Raw genomic sequence first — 25,714 nt, forward strand, 5'->3', positions numbered from 1 at the left:
CACATAATGATCGTATGCTTGGTATTTCGATTTTTCTTTCTATTTATAAACACTGCAGATGCTATCAAAAACGGTCAATATATATAGCTGCAAGGTATTTTAATAAAAGCAATTCAAGATGTAAATAGCTACCGCTTTTTCATATACATAATGTTTGCGGCCCACAATACATCAAAAGATTTAATAAATTGTTTGAACGCAAACGGTTCCTGGTATTTTTAATATACTTTTCAACAGTAAACGAGATATCATGGTACAAACCCTAAACTATGATCTATGTTCGCAAACAAAAATTATTGATACGGGCCGAAGTAAGTATTTTTGTACAAAAGCTGACATGCTTTCTTTATTAGATCTAAATGAAGCGACTTGGCCTGTGCATAATACTGTGGAATAAAACTAATACGATATAAACATTGCCACAAATTTTGCATATAAACTTCCTCTTGATTTCGGAGACGGTTAAGCATTCGACAACTGTGATACTTTTACTGTAATTTGTCTGGGACTCATAATGTGGCTATAAAGAAGTAACTGACTCGTTATTTTATCATGCCATCAAATTTAAGAGACGAGATGGGCTACACTTGTGAATTTGAAACGAGGCTTGACATTTTGTCACGTTCTGATCTTAGTGATCTCTTAAACCAACGAGTGGTAGATGTTATTTGCTTTTAAAATGAGCACTAAACAAACCGGAAGGAATAGAGGAAAGGAGATTGGCTGAAGCTTGGAAAATCAAAAACACAAGACGGTTAAGAGATTAGACTTCGAAGACTACTGTTATTTTGTTATCCACGGTCTCAATTATACAATGCAAAATTAAATTCGCAGCTAAATGGATAACTTGACTGTGGTTTAACGTCATTTTTCTGCACGTGATAGGCTATACAGGGCAGCTAGATTAACTGGTGGAGAAACAACCCAGGAAGACCCACCGACCCACGAAAAGCTAATGGCAAGCTTTATCACGTACACTCACTTACCACTCAGCTATCCAGGGCCTCGTATTAAGAGAAATACCTAACAAGACATTGCGCGACAATACTGACGCTTTCTAACCCGTTTAGCTCGTAAATATAAAGATCATGAACAAATGAACTAATAGTAATCCCACCAGTCTTCCGAGTTTACAAGAGTAGTAATATTTAACATGAATCCCTCGAAAGGCCTGACGGCTATACTGTCCGAAATGAATGTCAAGGAATTCATTATAAGATCATTTCTTCTTTCAACTACTGAGTTCTGAAACCATCTCTGATATTCTTGAGCGATCAGATTTTCACATTAGCCGCTGTGGCTGCCATACTGTATGTTATATGGCCAGCCATTCAGGATTAGCGATACCAAGATATTCAAGATGGACGTCGCGGCAGTTATGCTTGATATAAGATTGCACCAATTGCATTTAGTACCAACCAGACATGTTAAGACGTCTTTCGGTTAAAATTCTACGTCGATATGGCTTTCGATTTTGGAGAAGTGTCAATACTTAGATTTTCAAAATTGTTGTCATGACAGCCATACTGAACAACAACTCGACATATCTTACTTGTATGACCAACCAGATAGCATAATAAGACTTCTGGCGAAAGACCCATGACTTTTCTTTTAGGAGGAGCAGCGTTAGCATGCTTTTCAATATGGCTCCTTCGGTGGCAATATTAGGTGTTAGAATGCCACAACTGTCATACATGACCAGCAAGATATCATGCTTAGTCTTCTGGTAAAACCCCATGTCAAAATTACTTCCATTTGGGACGAGAAGCGATCACAAAATGTTTAAGATGGCTACTGTTGTGACCAGACTAGCTAACAAATCGAAACCATTTTCTGTTTAGGACTAAGTAGACATCGTAAGAAGTCTTCTAGTGCAAACAAAGACTTTCAAGATGTAGCGATGATATTGGCTGTTAGATCGGCAAAATTTTTATCACAAGGCCAACAGGTGAAAACTTAGACCTTGGGATGAATGCATATAGCTTGTTTCATGACAATACTCCAAGTCATTAAGGAGGGACGGACGACGTGCTAAAGGCCATCCCATAAGCTCTTTTAGCCATAGATCAGACTAAATAAATAAATAAATAAGAAAACTATAAATATATTGTTGTTGTATAACAAGTATTACCATTTTGTCCTCCCAACCAAATTTTAGGTCTACCAGTTGGCAAATATAAGTTGGGTATGACCATTTATCTTTCATGCCAAGTAAGTGTGTAATATGGTTACATCGTGTGAATCTCCACAGTCAATACCCACGAGTTAAAACTCTTGTGGTGTGGATGGACAACTAGATCAATGCCAGTTACATGTATATATTTGTCTTTCATACCCAGCAAAGGTTAGGACGGTTATCTGGGCCTCAATAGTTCCAAGTTATGACCCAAGGGCCAAGTCTCTGAGTTTTGTGATGGACAGTGAGGTCGATGTCAGTTGCATGTAGAAATGTATTTTGCCAAGTGAGTGTATATATGGTTATTGGATAGAGATCTCAAACGTATCAAACCCACAACTAAGAAGCGATGTCCCTGAATGTTAGGAAGGGCACAGTGGTCAATGTTAGCTACATATATAAATGTGTGGGGTTGTTTTTTCATCCCCAATAAACATGTATTTGGTTATTGAGTAGGGATCTCAACAGTATGTTATAACCCAAGGATATCAAACACGCAGCCCGCCGTGCCGTGTCCTGTGGCCCGCAAAATGATTGGCGTTACAAGGTGTCATGAGAGATAACAAAGGTGGTGAGGCCCTTTGGCCATCGAAAATGCCCTCATGCGGCCCTCAGGGTATTCTGAATTTGAGACCCCTGTTATAACCTATGTGATAAGTACCTGGGTGTGTTGACGTTAAGGTCACTGGTCATGCATGCCACTCAGACATGTCAGGCTTGAGTAAAACTAATAAAATCCAAGTCCCCTATTCGCATCCCCAAGCCAGACGAAGTCATACTTCAAAAGCGTTGACACGATCTACACTCATAGGACTTCTACTGAGGCATGTTTTAGGTACCAAGCTTTAATGGCGTAGTAGTACAAAGACAGTGCACATGCGCGTACGTTCAGACGGACCGACTCGCTGTATCATAATATCAAAGAGGAATAACTTAAAGCCACGGGCGCACGGATTTCACCTCTAAACATGTTTTGAACTACATCCGTAAAACTTAATCGCTGACCACTACATGTTCGCCCCCCCCCCCCCAACCCCATTAATACTGCGGGCGCCCCTATCAAAACTCGAGATTAATAAATAATTAAATTTAATGCAAGTCCATTGAAATGACATCCAAGGAACATGAAATGCGCAACTGGTGATTACCTTATATACACCGGCGTTAAAGGCGAGTCCAACTGCAAGAAACATAGGCCTGATATACCGTGGAATAATGCGCCATCAGATCAGGGTCTATGTTTGTTCAACTGAATAATCCTCACAATTTATCCAAATCCACCATCGTATTATGTGAAAACAGATCGGAGTCGATGATGTTTGCAGTTGGATCCGATTTTGTATCCGAGTATATACCTTAAATGGATGCTACACAAGTGACAAAGTAACATAATACCAGGAAAACTGGAATAATGAACAGGTCGAAAAACCATAAAATCAGTCGGTGTGACACTTAAGCAAATTACTGCAGAAAAAGAATTAAAGAGCGGGGAAATACACATGCCTGATTAGGCCTCAGTTGATGGGAGGGATAGAAATTTTATTTTGCATCACCCTAAGCGCCGCGGGTACCCTAAAACTATCTTTAATAGTTTAACGAAATAAATTATAATTCTCATCCGAACTAGACAAACAGGCAATCTATTTATTAACTTAAATCTGGTCTCCCTCTGAATACATCAATAAAGACGGTTTTTAATCAACAATGGGCTCAAATGTCTACCTGAGTCTTTGAAAAAAATCTCAAGTATGGTAATTTAAAGAGGGGTTTATCCACTGGAATCTAGACTTAAAGGTTTTGTGACCATGTCAATTTATTATATTTAACAGTAGATAATAAACACCCAGGTTATTGGACTTTGTGCACTCAAGTCTAGATGAAACATAAAAAGTGTCTGCAAGGCCGGAATAAGGGTGTTAACTCGTGACGTGTCCAATGTTAACAGTAGTGACGGGCCTACGTATGTATTACATATTGGTCGGACGTCCTAAAAGTGGGTGGGAGCTACAAAATATGGAGACCTAAGGCTAACATAATGGAAGGGTCTAATTATGGTCATGTCTTACCTATTGGAATGGATGGCCTAAAGGAGGGGCTACGGATTAAGAGGGGCTAACGCTAATGGAATGGAAGGGCCTACGTATGGATTACAGATTGGAATGGAGGGCCTAAAGGAGGGGCTACAGATTAAGAGGGGCCTAACGCTAATGGAATGGAAGGGCCTACGTATGGATTACAGATTGGAATGGAGAGCCTAAAGGAGGGGCTACAGATTAAGAGGGGCTAACGCTAATGGAATGGAAGGGCCTACATATGGATTACAGATTGGAATGGAGGGCCTAAAGGAGGGGCTACAGATTAAGAGGGGCTAACGCTAATGGAATGGAAGGGCCTACGTATGGATTACAGATTGGAATGGAGGGCCTAAAGGACGGGCTACAGACTAAGAGGGGCTAACGCTAATGGAATGGAAGGGCCTACGTATGGATTACATATTGAAATGGAGGGCCTTTATCGACTGTTTAGTTCTTTGAGTAACAACTCAATTGAATTTGAAAGACTCAGAACTGACATGAACATTATATCATCCTGTATTCAAAACAGTCAGATATGAAATATAAATAGTTTCTACTTTCATTACTTACACGTTTGTATCAAAACATAGCTTTATTATTCAACTTTGTTCTCTAACAAATGGAAACCAATCAAAAATGGTACATTAGACCAATAAAAGTATGAAAATATTGACTCTTTTAAAACATACCTAACCGTGATACTGTAGGTACATTCAATACTGTAAGTATATTCAATGTATTTGCAGATTTCCTATTTGAGGTCTTGTCATATATATCATCGCGTATCTAAATTTTAATAATACGCCCATTCTCAATTCTTTTTATAAACCCCAAAGCAAGCAATCACATTAATTATGGTAGTTATTGAAGTTGATGACTTTACAATGCATCTACTGAAATAATGTTTCTCAATGTAGTAGACTGTATGCCCTTGCGCCATGAGGAATAGATGGCTCAATTTTACATCTGTTTTGAGTTATATCGCTTTCACAACAAATGAACCCCATCGGAATGTAGTGACATTTTACTTTCATTTTTATTGTTGAAACTCTGGTGACGCATCGTCATAGAAATGTTTTAATTTATCTAATGGATTGAATGTTTATCAAGCGTTTCAAAGGAATAAAGCCGGTCAGGCATTTTCATCCATGGATGGTCTGGTTAAGTTTTATTTGTAAAGACAGATACCAGTCAAAATATAGCAGTTATATATCTTTTCGGGCAGAGACTAAATGATCTACGTACACGTACAGGAAAATTACTGATACGAGTAGGGCAATATTTACTTAAATCTAAATGTCTTTTTACTTGTAATTCTTGCCACTAATGACTGTGCGCAGTAGTCGCTTACGCTCACGTTGTTCCAGAAGTGCAAGGATTTAAGAGAGTTCATGAGTTCGTCGTACTAGTTGTTATACATTCTACAACTGACGTAAAATGAAGTAAAACTAAATTTCAAAAACCATGTCCTCGTCCTGTTACAAAGAGTCTTCTTCAAGATTCACATAAGTTATAGTCAGTTAGTACCACAATGAAACCTGTCTGTAAAGGGCACTTATCGGAGCACAAAAATCAGCCATTTTTGGTCAAGTTTCATTTAAATAAAGGTGAAAATTATATGAAAATTAAGAAAAGGCGACCCATAAACAAAGTGTTTTATGAGCGGATGAAGTCTGTTATGTGCTTTTGTCGTCAAGGCAATCGTGAAGACTTTAGTATTACAAATGGGTTTATCAATCTGGATTACGTACCTTGTCACCCATAGCGTACGGCTGCATTACTATCTCACAAAACGTTTCTTTCTCCACATAATTTTCAGTATACAATCGTTTTCACACATATGTATGAATGAAGTGCACCAACGTGCCATCTACAGGGCACGACATCAAATAACAGTATTCAAAAGAAGGATTATAAATAAATGTAAACTCCGCTAAAAGTTCAAAAGCTATTCAACCTGCCCAGCAGCAAGGAACGAGTGTCGTAAATCTGGGACTCGAGGGCCAAGTTTAAGATACTAACACCTGCACTAAATATTTTATAAACAGTATCATTATAGCGCGCTATTATTGTTCACAATCAACCGAACCAATATATATATATATATATATATATATATATATATATATATATATATATATATATATATATATATATATAGATAGATAGATAGATATAGATATGGCGGGGGTGGGGGGTGCGTGTGTCAGTGAATAGTCCAGACACTAGCATTTGTGTACATAGCAATGTGTCATTTAGGAGCAACTGAATCCAGGCTTTACCTCGTATTATCTTGGAGAAGATAGAATCTAAGACAACTGAAATAATGGAATAACTGTGTCTAATTTTCAGGGAGTGGAAGGCTTTCATAAATTATCCAACAGTAATGTTTTGTTGCACAAACTTGTTACATTCTTATTCGAAAAGAATAATATATCAATTACAATCCTGTAAACAGCACCTTTCACATTATTAACAGAAGCCAATGCATTATGTTTATAATAAGAATTGTTTAAACTCGTTACTATTTCCTGGTAAAAGCTAGGTTCTACCCAAAGCAAAAAAAAAAAGTCCTTGAAAATACACTTATAGCCCATCTGACATAAGTTGCGGTATAAATCGAAATAATAGGATGTTTATACCTGTATGTAAGTATTCGTTGAAGTATTATATTGTACTTGCATTTTGACATTTTAAGCGCATGCTCGTTGAAGTATTTTATTGTAATTGCATTTTGACATTTTAGGCGCATGCTCGTTGAAGAACCGTAAAGAATGCTATTAAATACAGATATAGATATATAAAGCATGATGATCCTAGCTTTAGAGAAGGTAGCACATATGCCAAACACATGACACCTTTAACGTAATTTAACACCATTAATACCCAGAATAAAAATGCTCTAACATACCTACGTGTTTAAGGTATCTAGACCTTCAACTGGAGCGCTAATGCATTGCTTAACAAGTTTATTCTCTGTAATGCCCATTATCACCAATCTCTTTTTGCAGCAAGTGGAGATGATCGCTAATTATATCGGATGTCATAAAACAAGAGAGTTACATCCCCTTTTGTACCAGAAGCAAACAAACGACGTTGTATTTACCCAAGATATGTGTGTGTGTGTGTGTGTGTGTGTGTGTGTGTGTGTGTGTGTGTGTGAGAGAGAGAGAGAGAGATTTGGATTTTTAACATAGCTTTAACCATTTTTCAGTCATATCGCTACGATGTCTGCAGTGTGACAGTTTATTGTGATGTCTAGCAATGGGGCATCATGCCGCAGACATGTAGCATGATATCCCACCCAGTCACACTATTCTGAAACCAGGCCGACCAGTCCTAACAGTATCCTCTGAATTCTGAGTACTTAGCAAGGCAGCTGTTCGTACCATTTTTATAAATCTTTGGTATGACTCGGCCGGGGTTCGAACCAGCGACCTCCCGCATCCTAGGCGGATGCTCTAACCACTTGGCCACCGGAACAGTCCCCAACATGTTGGTAGCAGTCCCTTATTAATCAGTACAATCAAGGTATCGGTCACTGAATTTAGGAAGGAGACTGGTGGTCGTTGTGTATGCTTACTTTGTTATACTTCTTTGTTTCACCAAAAGTATCAAAAGGGTTGCGAGTTCGATACTCAGCCAGGTCAGCCTGGGTCGGCTTTCTTGGTATGCAATTGCCAAAGGTACCTTGCCCAGCAATAAATAGGCAATAAGTTTTTAAAGCGCCGTTAAACACATCAACCAACCAACCAAAAATTCAAATCACGACCTAAAATGACAGGTGGACATTAAAAGATATGTGGAGATAAATGGTGAAAATAACGATTTATGAAAGCCAACCAGATACTCAACTTTCTCAAACAAAAAACAAACAAAAGAAAACCCATTCAACTGTATAGTAATTCCTCGGACAACAACATTACAACATTTCTTCAAACAAAGCCATTTCAGATATATATATAGTCTACACATCTTTTAATTCATATGCCAACATCTTTGTGCTAATTACATTATATTAGCTATGGCTTGTTAATTAGGGCTGTCAAGACTTTCTTCGTCTTCTTCATGGAGAGTTGACACCCCTATAATACATCTCCAGAATGAAATGAACCGCGTCTTAGTTTGGAATATTGTGTACTTGGAAGTATATTTCATAAAGAATTAGGACAATGTGCTGGTCTTTCTGGATCCTAAATGGACATTTGAACTGAGTACAAGTCTGATAATCATGAGAAGTGAAAAACCAATCAGTGTCAATGAGGCGGTTTGGCGTCATAAAATATACAATTTTGTTGAACGCTAGAATCGCCATTATGTTACCTTGCGCTATTTTACATTTATCCACACACGCTATCGTTTAAGTTCTAAAATAGCCCAGCCACCAGTCTTGTATTGATCAAAAGGCGTGATTACTGACTCGGGGGGAAAAAGTAAATAGTTTTATTCCAAGTCGATGAATATTGAGCGCGGAACAGAAGAATGCTCATATTATTTGAGTCGTTCCTTTCGATAATTTAAATAATATAGACACTGAAGTCAAATATCACCATCCTTTACAAAATGCCGATACCGACTTGGTATTCAAGTTTGTTTTCTTTTCTCTTAAAAAGATACAACATATAGTATAGAGTTTGGTAGCGAAAGTTTGCAATTCAAGTCGAGGTGTTTAATTTCTACTGAAACAAGTTATTTGTTGTTTTAAAAAATGGGAACCAAGCTGGAAATGGGTGAACGTAGAATAGATCATATATTGTTTATTCCACAGTTTTTAATCACGATATAATTTAAAGCAGGTTGATAAATAAGTGTTGCATGACTTCCATGTACCCCTCGTTTCAAGTGGACTGATTCGTATACGAGTTCCCGCTTGTAAGTAGTGTGTGTGTGTGTGTGTTTAACGTAGTTTTAACAATGTGAGTCACATCGCTACTATGTCTGCAATGTGATAGTTTACATTGATGTCTACCATTGGTGCATCATGCGGCAGATATGAGGCATGTCCCACCCAGTCACATTATCCTGACACAAGGCCAACCAGTCCTAACAGTAATCACATAATGCTGAGCACCAAGCGAGTCAGCTTAATAATGCGGCAGATACGAGGCATGTCCCACCAGTCACATTATCCTGACACAAGGCCAACCAGTCCTAACACTAATCACATAATGATGAGCACCAAGCGAGTCAGCTGCTAGTACCATTTATATAAGTCTTTGGTATAATTCGGCTGGAGTTCGAACCCTCAAACTTCTGGATCCAAGACAGACGCTCAAACCACTGAGGCCAATGGAGCGGTTGTGTCTAAGTAGAGATGTATGATTATAGATACACATAATGATATTGAATATATGTGGTTTGCGTAGCACTTCGTCTCTTTGTTAGTGCAAAAATGTTTTATTAGATGAAAACCCTATGTATTTGTTTGGCTTAGTTGTCGCTATTTAGACATCGCTAATTTGGCAGATCTCGGTCTGAAGAAAAGAAAATTCTCCAAAATTATGTGTTCATTATTAAGTTACATCGTTCCTTCAACGACCCTCCTAATAAAAGGAATGAATGAAATGAATGTTGCATAAAAAGCAACACATAACTGTTGGCTGCTCTGATAAAGTGGCTTCTGGTGTTAAAGCCATTTTCCAGCACATGGTCGGCAATACATAAAGGCCAGTATATCTGGTAGGGAAAGAAGCCGGGTAAACCCACCGACCCGGGGATAACGACTCGCAAGCTTCCTTCCTCACATACCCATGTTGACTGAGCCCGAGACATGAACCCATGCGGACAGAGGTAAGATGTGAGTGATCTCTACAGACGAGCTCTCATATTACTCGTACAACAGGGGCCCACATATAAAGCTACATTGACAAATTTAGCCTCATGTTTACTTATTTCCAGTTCCGAACGCATATTTCAGTAGAAATAAAGTCTTCTAAGTTTGTTAATGTGGACCGTAATAGCATCGTTGAGAAATAAAAAAGCAGACGTTTCCATGTGACCTTTAAAGTCGTCATCGTTTTGCGGTCAGATAAAACGAAAGTCAAAATGACGCATTTAAAGAATCTGAACACCCAATGACTACAGAGACTCGTTCGCACAATGTTCGGGAGGTATCGTCCATTAAAAAGAATAACCGTAATCGATTGCCGGTCTTTGATTAAATATAATCTAGGATTTCTTTGTTATTAGTGATTATTAATTCCTGTGGCAATTCCATTCCAATAAATCTACAACAAGAGTTTGGTGAACGGCACATTATAAATCTGCCCCATGTTTAATAGTCATCCATGATCACAGCGACCTTGACCTAGGACCTCTTGACCCCAAAGGCAAGACTTCTTCCTTACCCTAAGTGTAAACCCTTGTTCCGGAAAGATTTGCATGCAGCACAAATGCACATTTTAATGAACAGGTGACATCATACCCACATATCGTCCGTCAGTATCAACACAGGTTTGGGTGGTTTATTTATCGGACTACCCTGCTCTAAGTACAAGCCAACCAAAGTTTGATAATTGTAAATGACGACTTGTTGTTCGGAAACCATTTTTCTGAATTCATTCATAGTGATCTTGACATCTAAACCCGAACTGAGAGGGTTCTTCCTTACCCCAAGCGCAAGCCAAACACAACGTTTTGTAAACTTTAGATGGTGGACAACATAAGTTATCGTGCAGAAGAAACCAAACTGGTAACAGGCGGGCGGATGAACAATATCGTAACACAGCACGCTCCGCCGAACAGTGAACATGCAAACATGGGTGAGAGTCATGTCCTTGCACGATGTATGGTGTTAATTATAGGTGCCTGAACGTGATATATTCGGATGAAAATGAAAATTGATTTTAGCACTAAATATATCCGTGGGATCTAAGTCCGACAATTTGCCGTCAATTTCATTTTGACAGTGAATACGTTGAGGGTTTGCTACATGTTGCCTTTGAACAGTACGATAAGGTCTGAGATTGGAGTAACAAAATAGACCAAGAATACAATTACATAGGTGTCAGGACGAGATATGAGTGACAAAAAAGACCATGCATGTAATTACATGGGTGTGTCAGAACTAAAATAGGAGTGACAAAATAGATCATGCATACTATTACACTGGTGTGTGAGAACTGAGAAAGGAGTGACAGTATAGACCATGCATATAATTGCATGGGTGTGTCAACACTGAGAAAGGATTGAAAGAATAGACCATGCATGTAATTACATGAGTATGTCAGGACTGAGAAAGGAGTGAGAGAATAGACCATGCATGTACTTACATGGGTGTGTCAGGACTGAGAAAGGAGTGACAGAATAGACCATGCATATAATTACATGAGTGTGTCAAAACTGAGAAAGAAGTGACATATTAGACTATGTATGTAATTACATGGGTCTGTCAAGACTGAGAAAGGAGTGAGTGAATAGACCATGCATATAATTACATCGGTGTGTCAGGACTGAGAAAGGAGTGAGAGAATAGACCATGCATGTAATTACAAGGGTGTGTCAGGACTGAGAAAGTAGTGACATAATAGACCATGCATGTAATTGCATGGGTGTGTCAGGACTGAGAAAGGAGTGACAGAATAGACCATGCATGTAATTACATGGGTGTGTAAGGACTGAGAAAGAAGTGAGAGAATAGACCATGCATATACTTACATGGGTGTGTAAGGACTGAGAAAGGAGTGACAGAATAGACCATGCATGAATTACATGGGTGTGTCAGGACTGAGAAAGGAGTGACAGAATAGACCATGCATATAATTACATGGGTGTATCAGGACCTGGCCTGTAAGTATGCTAGAAATACATTTTATGGAAAAACTCTATCTTTTCTAAAAGATTAGTGTATACTTAATACACTTTCAAAATGCACAGCTTTTACTAATAATATTAGCCAGTTAATGGTATTTTTTGTTTATTCATTCCTAATGTTGAGGTCATACTGACACTGATCACGAAACAGAGATACTTGTCAAACGTTGTCCTTCTGACGTAGGTTGTGATAATCAATCTAGATAATGATAAGTGTATACGTATATATTAATTTTTAAGTACTTAATATGGCACGTACGATTTAAATCTAAAACGCACTATCGTTAGAGATTTTTAATAAGAGTCACTGCAACTGAGAAATGTTGCGCAACACTTGACGTCCTCGGCTTTATGGGTGATAGCAAAAACCTCTGACTCACAACATATAAACAGTAGTTAATTTCAAACATATAAACTATCCATAATTCAAACCAAAACCGACCCTAACTTCTTTAGATAGCTGGGTTTCCGTGTGGAGTGTAAAGCGTTGTCTCAAACGATTTTTCATTTTTAAGTTTTGAAACTAGTAAATGTTGCCCCAGTCTCACGTTTAATAACGTTCAAAGTAATGGAAAACGAAAGCAATATCAACCTGCAGATTGAAGAAAGACAAGCTTTGTCATGTCCACTTCTATAAAACTGGCAAAAGAGAAGATATTCAACATGGACAGTAAATTTATGTTAGTCTCTTACTGGTCAGCATTAATAGGAAACTGTCATTAAACGATATCGACGTTTACCTTGCCACATAATTATTAAACCTGGACCTAAAATGATGTTCCCTTCAAGTCGATGGAAGTTTAAGAATGCTGTGAAAAAAGTATTTTTTAAAAAGAAAAAAGGATCTGGAAACGCTATTACCTGTATATCAGTTTCTCATGCAAAGGTAAGAAACGAAAAACCAGGTAGCTTAACATGCTGTTCAAAAAAGGTAAGAAAAGAAACACAATTCAACACTTACTCAGATAAAGACAGTTCTAAAATATTAATGCTGATACCCAATGTAATTAATCCCATCTTTATGTTAATTAGGTAATACAGGCAATAACTTGTTCATTGGGACTGTCAACAAGTTTTTTAATCTCCCTCCAGAGGAGTCGACACTTAACACATAACACTTAACCATATATGTGTAACGAACACTTATATTAACTAGAAGTGTCAGGTAATCAGTTTGGACACTGGAGATATTTAATAAACTATTTGTAAATAACAATTGTGCTGGTCTTTCGAACTCCGTAATTGTCCCACAATTTTGTCAGAACTTGAGAATCATGGGAAGTGACAAGCCGATCAATGCCCCTATATCGGTTTGACGTCGTAAAATATGTTGTTTTGAACGCCATGAAAGCGCCACTGTGTTTCAAGGTATCATTTATTATGATTTATTTTAGTTTCTTAATTATCCCAGTAATGGTCTGTACACTGATAAACAAGACATGCATATTCAAGAGTGACTAATCTTTCTTCAGATCTTTGAATAAAGAGTGGTGAAAAGGATACTAGTTAGGTTATTCGATCCATTTATATCACTAATTCCATATAATAAAGACCTCAAAACTAAATATATGTAATAAAAAGTTCTTTCTTCCTCATTTCTCTAGTTATCAATGTCGTATGGCGATATCTAATTATCGTCGCAACGCTCAACGATACCGTCGCAACGAAACTGGAACACAGCCCCAAAGGAACCGGTAGTATTCCCCCCGTCCAGTACACCATAGCAGGGTGGTATTTAAAGACGCGCTTCTAACAAAATCAAAGATGGCACTTTAAGGATGGATCGAGTCTATTGCCAAGAGTTGGCGTTTTCAAGCCAGAACGTGTTTGCGTTCTGCTTGTCAAATATTAGATTTCTGCATATATTATTCAACATGCTGCCTCGAATTAACCATGCATAATGGGTTGTTTAATGTATGTACTGTGTCCATCTTGAATATAATATCAAGTGAACTGATTATCGGCATTCCCGGATGTGCCGTAGTAGCGATGAAATGCAAAACCAGTTGAAAACCTATATTTCTTTAGTTTCAGTGACGAAACCCGTGCACAAGAAAATGTACACTGTACAATGTACACTGTAGATTCGTCCGTAAGACCTTTGACCCAGCCATCAGTTTGCATTCTATGTACAAAACTACGTGATGAATAACAAATAAAGCGGTGGAATTTTTTTTTTTAATTTCATGCAAAATCACCGGTGGCTACGAGAAAACTAGACTCTAAATAAAATGTATATTGACATGTTGTGCTAACGATGGACAAAAATAAAGCGACTTCAATTGTTTGGTGCAAGATTTAAGAATTGTACATTCAGAGTGTATTATTCCAGGAGATAATACAATTTGGAATTTAAAGCTTGCAACACAAGAAGCAGGCCTATGTAAGACATCGTAGTTAGGACTTAACAAAGCATACTTGACAACTTTCAATTGTCTTCGAAATTCCAGTTTGTGGAAAATTAAAGAAACGAAACACTGAATTCCCAAGCATGGTCCCTTTGGTCAGATGTTATACACTATGTAAAGCCGAAATAAAGTCCACCAAAACGAACGGAGAAATATACAATGAAACAAAATACTTGAAACAACAGCAGAAAATATTACTAAAGCATCTCTATGCTCCAAATACATGTACAAGCTCGTTCGCAAATGACTGCCCTGAAGAAAGAGACAAATTTGAGCAAAACATCTAGCATTTAATGCGTCATCATTTAAGAGACTGTTATTTTACATAAGTACGTTGAAACGCAGTCGATTAACTAACAGACCTTGTTCAGTCGGGCAGGCGAACATTCTTTATATTCGTATAAGGAGTCAAAGAACAAAGAAACGATGAACTGGTATTTATCCTATCTAAAGAAAATTTAATTACATGTGTGTGTGTGCGTGCGTGCGTGCCTGCATGTTTGTATGTATGCATGCAGCTTTGATAGTCGGTTGGTTAAGAGCGTGAGTTGGGTACGTATGTTTTGGAAGTCTACTGTCTACTGATTCGTTAAGGAACACCAAAAGTATGATACTAAAGACATTTTCTATGCATTATTTACCTAATAACATGTGCAATGCAAAATCAAATACATATAATGTTCAAGCACAGAAATATGCAAACACCGATTCCATATGCGTACTGAAAAGCAGTTGATAGAGACAATTTCTGCACATTATTACCTCAAATATATATATATATATATATATATATATATATATATATATATATATATATACTCCACAAAACACTCAAGTACTTACGTTTTACTTGGTTGCCTGACGATCGAGTGACCCTAAAGTTCAAATAGCTTTACAATTATATCTCATTCGATTATACTCCACAGAACACCGAATAAATGAACACTTAAATACATACAAACAAATCGCCGCGTCAATATTCCCTCATGAATATTTCACTAGACTTGCACATTGTTTTCCATTCTAATATTGTCATTTTTATAGTCCATGCGAAATACTGGCTTTGGAAATAAGCATCTGATATCTGAATGGCGACTGTAATTTAATTATTTTCCGTAGGCTACGTTGCAGTTTTTGGTAATAAATTACTGGGGTGAAACGTGGTTTTTCAGTGCTTAGAAACAAAATCTTCAACAAGTATCCGACAATAACACAGAACTTTCATATGATAAAAAGACTGCTAGTTAAATATCAGTAAATCGAGCCCAATACTCTTACTTTGGATGAAACAGCAATATCATCCAAAGATTTCATCAAAAAGAGTTTTAAATGTATACAAGATATTGGAAGTACTCAGTTCGGGCTATATTTAACCACGAGACTTAGAACATGGCTACCGAACGAAACTGAGCGCATAACGTTTGCTCCGGTGTAATATATCAATTTGTCGAGCTATATTAGAACATGGGTCACGTATGTTTTACAAAGAACAAAACACCATTCATATCACGATCGACAAATGCACTCCTGCAATGTGAAGATATTGTATGCAGAGATTCTTAACAACCGGTATGTATGTATGTATGTATGTATGTATGTATGTATGTAGGAAGGTAGGTAGGTAGGTAGGTAGGTATGCGGAACTAACCGCACGTCAGTACATTAGTGGATATATGGTGCCGGTTAATGGTAAAGTTATAAAAAATATTAATATATAGAATTGCAGAAGAAAGTTTTAGGAAGAAAATGCCTTCCAAATAAACGTAAATATAGAATACACTAAGACAAGATATATCAGCTATAAATGTTAACATTATGTTCAATGTATATAAAGAAAAAGACAGGTAAAACAAAATAGAAATTCGTGAAAATATTAGGTCAAAATTTGTTACCATGAAGTTTCTGTACCAAATCCTACATAAATATTGATCAGGCAAGTTAGCAAGGGTCATCAGTGAATGAAGCTGAATATACAAATTTAGAAACAAGCGTGCCAGACGTTAGAAGGGTTACTGTTTCTTTCTTGAATAATAAATACAAAACTGAGAAAAATGTACACCCTCATCAGTCTGTGCTATGTTTTCATTGTTTATGTATTTAAACTAAGCACGCTGTATCAAGTCGTATTATTAACAACTGAACGTATTAAATGAAACTAGAACTGCGATTATTTGGTTAAACTCTACACACAAGAATCCCTTGAAAATACAGTAGATATGGAATCAAATGGAAATTCGTGTAAAGTAACACGAACAACGATTTCGCATAAATCAAACGTATTAAAAACTTTTTTCAAGACTCAACCAACCAAGACTTGATCAAACATGGTGGCATAGCATACATGTATATACAAAATTTTACTCGGTCAGAAACGTAAAATCATTTGCATATATACAAAACATCATACATTTAGAACTGAATAATGCGATGTAAAATTAACAGATGTGACTTGCGAGTGTATGTATACTTGATGGATGTTATCTGTAATATACAAATTAAGTCGAAAACTCTTACCTTTGCTGTGAAACATTATGTACATACGCCATTTAAAAACCAAACCAGACTGTGTTAACATTTCTCTATGCGGGCGGCGGATGTCAGCATTGCAAGAGAAATTCAATAATGTAAACAGGTACGATGAGTTTCAACTTGCTTAAATTGAACAAAACCCAGCTCCGCTTGTCCTTAGCTAGTACTTGACAATATTAATTCACATGGTACGTGCTACCTGGAGAATTATGTGTATATCTTTGTGAACAAAGATAGATCGAAATTCCAGAGTGTTGTTGTGTTTAGTCAGTCCTCTATAAATGAAGCAAAAGACTGCAGTGCCTTTACCTATGTAAAACGCAAAGTAGACGCAAATCTTCCAGCACTCGATACAATACTTCATCCGGGTGAACTAAATTTGATATACTCAGTATTTCATTTGAACAGCGCAAAGCCCAGTCTGCTGATAGATCCGGGTCTACGCTGTTCGTAAATGGTTACGTTTTTTACGTGGATATGTGTGTTACTTAGACCTTTATTATCAATCGAATATCAGTCGGCCATTTCTGTAAAGTCGAGAAATATTCCTGTTTGTAGCAGTTGGAATATACATAAATTTGATGTGTTTGATGCTGGTAATAGGAAAGGCAAACAGATATCCACCTATGACGTTGTCTAATTCCACTGCCGTAACATGTCACGTAAAGAAACGTACTTCCGAAAATAGTTTTCAATTGTGGCGAGGTTTCGTACTGAACTTGACAGAAAAAAGCTGAAGGATGTTTATGCAACGATAAAATTCACCTGTACAATGGTAGTTTTAACACCTGTGTTGTGGAAACGTTTTTATATAATCGTTGCAACGGTAATACCTGTCCCAACATAAATCATTTATATTTTACCATTGCAACAGGAATACTAACGGCACTTTTTTTTTTAACGTCGCAATGTTACAATCACAGTTGCATTGACAAAATAAGTGCGGCAACAGCAAAAAGAAAAATCAACAACACTAAACCGGCATCGGAATAATGCTTTAAAAGGATGTTGAATTTCAATGGAATATGGATACCGTTGCAGCTAACAGTAATACCGTAACAACGATAACTGTGTTTAAGAATACCGCGGCAACGGTACATTTTATCTATGTAACGGCCGTTGCATCAACAAACTTTGGCGTTGCAACGATAACTGGATATCACTGCAATAATAGTTGGATGTTGTTGCAACATCATCGGTGGTTCGGTTCCTTTTGGTACACCATACATGGTTTTTATCACTGGTACCGGTATTCTAATATAAGCCGTTGTATATAGCGTACAGCGCTTTATTTTGCTAAACTTACAATGCCACGAATAGTCAAGTTAGTTAAATTACCCAAGGCCATTCAACGTGAAAGGACTTCTGATTATAATCTGGACAATGATAATGGTGTATATTGTATGTCGATAATGTTATGCGACCAGTTATTTCAAAATCGAACTTGTATCGAAAGATATAAATATCAAGAGAAACGCATTCCGCACTGCCTCAACATTTATTCAGGGATAATTCTACATTATCACAAACAAAAGCCGTTCTGTATGACAGAATAAACACATCACATAACTTAGGATAAAATAAAGTAACATAAGTAATTTTTCGCGCTTCAAATAAAATATGGACGAACAATACCCAAAAGGTTACTTACATCATAGGTCGTAAAATTCATTGCAATTGTCAGCTATGTATATTTTTTATGGTTGACGACTTTAGATTTATAAACTAAGGAGACGAACGTGTGTGTGTGTGTGTGTGTGTGTGAGAGAGAGAGAGAGAGAGAGAGAACTTTCAATGCTCAACTTCTTACCTGATGTGACTACAATCATTTTCAAGTGTACACGATGAAAATGTACACGAACTTTTAGTGAAACATTGTTCGCCGTTAACGGTTGATTATCTAAGAATTTTTAAAAATAAAACGATTTAAGAATATTTTATTGTTGTACATCAACAACAATGTCATCGACTCACCTGACTTCTGACAGGGTAACCTTTTTGAGCGGGCCTGGTGAAGTACATCTTCTTGTGGGTGAGGTAGGTCTAGCTGGTTGAGAACCCGACCGTGGGGTCGTCTTAATATTAGAAGGCACTGGGGAAGGGCTCCGAAGTCTGGAAGGTGCAGGGGAAGGACTCCTTTTAAGAGCCGGTGACTGTCTCCCTGCCTGTATGGCAGACGGAATTGTTGTAGATCTTTGGTGCTTATTAGCCGGAGTAGATCCCGAGTTATTATGTCCCGTGGTGGGAAAACTTGGTGGCTGCTTATTTACAGCGGGTGAAGTGATAGTAGAACCGGGTTGAGAAGAAGTGAGTTTCTGAGGTAGTTTTCTTGAACCTGGGCCAGGAGACAAACTACGCATGCTCGGAGAGGCCGGTCGAGGGGTCTGACTTGATGAGGGTCCGTACGTATTTGCCAGAGACAATTTCCTTTTTGTTCTGGGAGTATTTGGGAGAGACTGTGATGCCGCTGGGGTACTAGACCGTCTTGGCGTAGCCGGGGCACTCCTCTGATTTGCTCCGTGCCCTGCTGGCGCCCTGTGGCCTGAAATTAAACAAATACGCAATCGTTTCAATTCAGCAGGCACAAATGAAAACAGGTAAATAAAGGTGTAGACATTCCTATTGAAATGTCTTACAGAAGCCTTTACTGGATATACCTAACTACCAATGAGCCAAAGAATTCTCCCCCAGACTATGATAACAAAAGCCGATAGCGTATATTTTCTACCACGACTATTAATATCGCCCATAACGTTAGTCTCAGGGAAATGTATACACATGCCAGAAATATTTAATAAGTAGGAAATCCAAGTGAACTTAGTAATGGCTCATTAATACGATATGTATCACAGGTGTAAGACGACAGTATTTATGTATCACAGGTGTAAGACGACAGTATTACCAATATTTAGAGATGTAACTTCACACATCCCTTGATAAAATATACTCCTCAAGCTTAAAAATATAATTTAAACGAAGCAGAACTTCATAACTTTCATATCAGTTTCAGGTACGCTTTATCCCCCCCCCCCCCCCAGCTCTAAAATGTAATTTTCTTCATTAAGATATCATTTCATTGATTTGGATTTTCAGCGTAGTTTAAACAAGTTTTCAGTCATACCGTTACAATGCGGCAGTTTATGATGAAGTCCAGGACTGATGCATCATGCTGCAGCTATGTGGCATCATCCCCCACCCAGTTACATTATCCTGACACCAGGCCCACAAGTTGTTACAAAAATCTCTTAATGCTGAGCATCCAAGCCAGGCAGATGCTAGTACCATTTTTATAAATGTTTGGTATGCTTCTGTCGGGGTTTGAACCCGCGACCTCCCGTATCCAAGACGGACGCTCTATCCACAATGGCCACCAGAGCGGTTTCATTAAGATGTGATAGTATAGTATATAATATAAACGCATGGTTGTGGTCCTTGTTTCAAATTTTAACCTCTTTGGAAAATACTAATAATAATAGTAATAATAGTAAGCAAATGTATCCTATTTATGTAGATGTGGTTATGAAACGAGTCGCCATTATTCTTATACGTCTTTTCTTCAAGTGATATAAATCATTACACTATTTGAAAAGCCCAAGTCTGGCTCATATTGTTCTGTGCATGAACGGCATTGGATGCAAAGAAAAGGAAAGATACAAGACCACCAAGAAAGTAGAGAAGATCGCACATAACAACACAAGATCGGATTCACTTCATCACCAATATAATCTCAGCAGTAAAAAAAAAAATGATGTCAAATAAAAACCAAGATGACCCTAGCACAATTAACCTGTGGGGACAAATTTGTGGGCCTCTGATGTGCCATAATTAGTGGGGGCTGTTTTTTTATTAGCTAATGAGGTATCGCGGTGTGTGGTGGCCTACACAGATCTGACATCAAATCTACCGCAACAAAATGTCGCAATGACTACAGATAAATATAGGCTACAATTACACAGAGTAGGGAGATATTATTTCTTGAAAAAAATTAAATCGTGCAATTAAAATTGTAACTTGGTATTATAAATGTATTTTTCAACCATCATCAGGAGTATTTGTATTGATATATAACAACACATATTGTTTTATAACAGTTAAAGCCACATTTTCAAGCTGTTATGTTTGTGGCAGGTTTATTACAATAAATGATGATCCTTTTAAATCTCCAATTAGCAACGTTTATACTTATCACAAAAAGCGATCGACAATAACATTCAAATAAAATTTACCAGTACCGTATGAAACAGGATTTTAAAAAACACGTTCCTTTTGCAATTATTTTATGGACTTAAACAGAAAATATAATTTATGCACTTTGCACCATCGCCGTTAAGCGTATGTGACATCTTGCAATTTCTGATTCAGTGTTAGATAGTATCCCTACGCCGACCAGCTAGGCGGACATGTATTTTAAATGAGTAACATAATAGTCCCAAACACTTGGCTCCTTTGCGTATTTTGGTGTGGTGATTTGCTAAAGTAAATCTAACATGTGACGAGATCGCTCCGGTGGCCTAATGGTTTGAGCATCCGCCTCGGAAGCGGAAGGTAGTGGGTTCGAACCCGGGCCGAGACGTACCAAAGACTTGCGAAACTGACACTAACAGCTGCCTCGCTAGGCGCTCAGCATTTTGTTTCTGTTGTTGTTGTTGTTGTTGTGGGGTTTAACGCCATATTTTGACACACGACAGGCTATGCATGACGGCCAGTATTAATAGTGGAGGAAGAACCCTGTAAAACCCCGGGAAGAACCACCGACCCACGAGAAGCTACTGGCAAGCTTTCTCACATACCCACAGTACTCCGTAACGGTGAGCGCTTTAGACCACTCGGCCACTCGGGGCCCTGCATTAAGAGGTATGTGTTAGGACTGGTCGGCCTGGTGTCAAGATAATGTGACTGGGTGGGACATCATGCTACATGTCTGCGGGATTATTCCCCAGTGCTAGACATCACTATAAACTGCCACACTGCAGACATCGTAGCGATATGACTGAAAAATTGTTAAAGCTGCGTTAAAAATCATAATCACACACACAATATGTGACGACTATATTTTGTACTAATTCAGCTTTGTAGTAAGAGTTAAAGTGCTTTTGTAAAAGGTATTGTTGCCATGCTTATTGAAGTACATCCGTTATCGAATCGTCAGTTTCGGATTTGCATAGCTTTTGCACTTTGTCAAGCTCTTCAGTTTCGGAGGTCAGTAAATATTGCATGTAGTTAGCAATCCCTATATATATATATATATATATATATATATATATATATATATATATATATATATATATATATATATATATATATATATCAGTGATCGTTTTATTGTTTGTTTATATTTATAAAAAAAACATCAAAATTGTAGCCGTCTGATAATCCAGGTGCACAATTATTCTTCTCGCAAATGTTTCCCTAATTTTTTTCTTTATTCCTTTCAAAACATTTCGTGCCTGAAGAAGCATAAATGCGAAACTAATTGCACAGAATTTTCGACGCTTGGGTTGTGTTTTTCAAAATCCCAATGCTTAAACTATGGAATACAAGTAAGATAAAAACAAATATACACCTTGACGGTGAATCTGCAGCATGGTGGTTTAACAGCATGGGAGGTTACACAGTGAGACATTACCTGACCCTGGAAGTGAAGGCAATGTCCTAGGTAAAATGGTCTCTCTCTCTCTCTCTCTCTCTCTCTCTCTCTCTCTCTATATATATATATATATATATATATATATATATATATATATATATATATATATATACCTACCTACCTACATGTATACACATACATACATACATACAATTTATAATCTGCTTAAAGCATCTTTGTCACACAAGCGTAGAAAACGTTTACTATGCTTATAAGTATGTTATTAAAGTGTTTACGACAGTGATGCAACTAAGCTCAACTGATATTTCTTATATCGACAAAGAAAAAAGTTTTTTGTATTATATACAAAATATTGCTTCAAATGGTTAGTTCTCTGCATAGTCAATTGTGGCAAGAAATATTTTCCGCGCATAACACATACGATGTTGGGGCACGAATTGAAATGTATATGTAATGTACAACTATCGGTCTCGCCAAATGAGCATGCTTTTCCAGGGACTCGGTTCCAAAATCAATGTAACTTTATATTGCATGAGTTTGTTCCCCCTCAACAAAAATATTTATTTGATTAAGGACTATAACAAATTTCGAGACTATTTCTACAGAATGCTACAAGAGTAATTAACACCGTATGTACTCGCTTATAAGACAAGTCCTACTGCAAACTGCACAGACTCAGATCTACCGTCGCATAATGCGCGGGCAGATCCGAGTCTCTGCAGTTTGTAAGGAGTAATCAATAGATCAAACAACACAGACTCTTAACTGCTGTCGCATTATGCAGGTTAGGGTCTGTGTATTTGTGTCGTTGAACTCGACTTATAAGCGAGAATAAGTATTACAAGCAAGCACTGGTTTCATATTGTGATGTTATCCGAGTGTCCTCTGACCATTCCCATCCCAATAGAAATGTCCAAATATAAAAATGGGGTACACCCAACATATATGTCCAATTGTCAACAACAACAAATGGATGGTAAGGGACAGATAAACTCGGCTTATATAGGATGCTAGGAGAAATACTGGAAATGTTTTCCTACACTAACAATTATGCCAACCTTTTTTAGTTTCTTTTCAAAAGTGAAGATAGCATCTCTTTTCTGTCTTTAAATTACAAATCAATATATGTCATTACAACTATCGTCTTTATTCACTTATAGAACGAGACCAACTGCATACTACACAGAACCAGATCTGCCGTCGCATAATGCGCCGGCAGATCTGGGATTGTGCAGTTTGTTAGGAGTAATCATTAGAACAAACAGCATCGATCCTGATCTGTATGCGCATTATGCTATGGCAGAACATGATCTCTTGTTTCCAGTTTGTCTCGACTTAAAAGCGAATATACACGGTTAATTAATTTTCCCGATATCGAAAACATGGACCCATTGATCTAAAAAATGCTAAGGCAGACCACTATTGATATAAAAGTATCACAAAGCGTATAGTTATGTGCTGGGGGCACAGCTAGAAACGCGGTACTCGTGACTACACTCAATCTGACCCCCTGTTTTGGTCACGCTATGATTCATATCAAAATTATCCGACAATCCGAATCGGGGCCAAGTTTCGTTATTACAGCTAAATAGATATTTTGGCAATTGTAAAGGGACATTTTGCTGCTAGTTCTTAACCTTTTTTCGGTGTTACCTATGGCGGAAGAGTGCCGACACTACCTTCATCTGACATGAAACGATCAGGCATCTGAAAACACTGACATGACACAGACAACACGTGATACAGGCACAACGCATAAAAGAGATTTCGAAATAGAATGTACGTGTCACATCTTTCTCGTTGCTTAAAAAGTGAACAGTTTCATCTCTACCGTAAAAACTTACCCTTCCAACTTTTGGCTTCGTATCCTATTTAAAACGTATGCCTGTCTCAATCTCAATTCATCCATCCATCCACACACACACACACACACATCCATCCATCCATCCATACATACATGTTGGCGTATCACTAAAATAGCAAATGGATGTTCCAATTTTCATAATCCAACTCAAAAAGGATCATCCCAACTTTGCTATAACGTCACGATCGATTAAGGGCAAGAATAAAACTAAAGAAAAAGAAACCACGTGAACGGAGATGAGCTGGGAAACAGATACAGGATCCGAGTTCAAAGTAACTAAACCGTGAAACCCATACAAAAATCTTCAATAGTACCAGGCATTGGGTGGGGGAAGCAGGGCATGTTATATATAAATCTCATGTACTACTAATGGTATATACACACTGCCAAAACTATCCCTAATTACTGATGACAGCAAATTTAAATTCGATTCAATACAATGAACTAATATTTTACATGGAGTAATAAGTTTCGGATCCTTATGAGGCAGTGACAGTGACATGTGACATACTGCAATCTTAAAACGGTCATTTCCGGGTCAATCTGCAAGATGTTAATCACAAGAACCCAATGATTTCATTAGTAATCACCTTGATAATTTTTCAGGTCATGAGAAATAAAAACATATACTCCCAAAATAACTGTATTTACGACAAGAAATACTTTGCAACAGTATTTCATGTCTTTTGTCTAGATACCTATGCACCAAATGGCACGGAACACTGAACCTCGTATCAACGATAATAGTAATGTTTAAAAGAAATTATATATAAAGGATTTTATAATTTGCCTTAATTATGGCCCATAAAGAATGATAAGCGATTAGTAAAACTGCGATTTTATCTTATTTAAATTTGGAACAGTACAAATTACTGACATTGACGTAAACCGAAGATAAATACTTCATATTAGTGTTCACATAAAAGTCAAAATCCAAAATGCTTTCTAATTTTTTGGAAGACATTAGCAAGACAAATACACTCCGCATGTCAAATGACAATTCACGATGGTTTCTATAAACTAACACACTCGCCATGTCACATGACAATTCACGGTGGTTTCTATAAATTAATACACTCGGCATGTCAAATAACAATTCACGATGGTTTCTGTCAATTAATACACTCGGCATATCGAATCACAATTCACGATGGGTTTTTTTTATTTTTGTTTTTTTTTTCTTTCTTTCTTTTTATATATTAATACATTCGATGGTTTATATCGATTAATACACTCGGCATG

General features: G+C 37.4%; 1 protein-coding gene across 1 annotated transcript in view; it reads right to left on the reverse strand.

Moving 5' to 3' along the window:
* The window catches only part of LOC149776911 (uncharacterized), a 165,113-nt gene that overhangs the window by 10,511 nt on the left and 128,888 nt on the right, over nt 1–25,714 (reverse strand). The window contains exon 4 of the mRNA XM_089941618.1: nt 18,975–19,542. Coding sequence (XP_089797744.1) covers nt 18,975–19,542 — 568 coding nt within the window. The remainder of the gene's footprint in view (nt 1–18,974; nt 19,543–25,714) is intronic.

This window comes from Sinohyriopsis cumingii, chromosome 18 (genome assembly GCF_028554795.1).
Source record: "Sinohyriopsis cumingii isolate HCF-2022 chromosome 18, ASM2855479v2, whole genome shotgun sequence".
Classification (NCBI taxonomy): Eukaryota; Metazoa; Mollusca; class Bivalvia; order Unionida; family Unionidae; genus Sinohyriopsis; species Sinohyriopsis cumingii.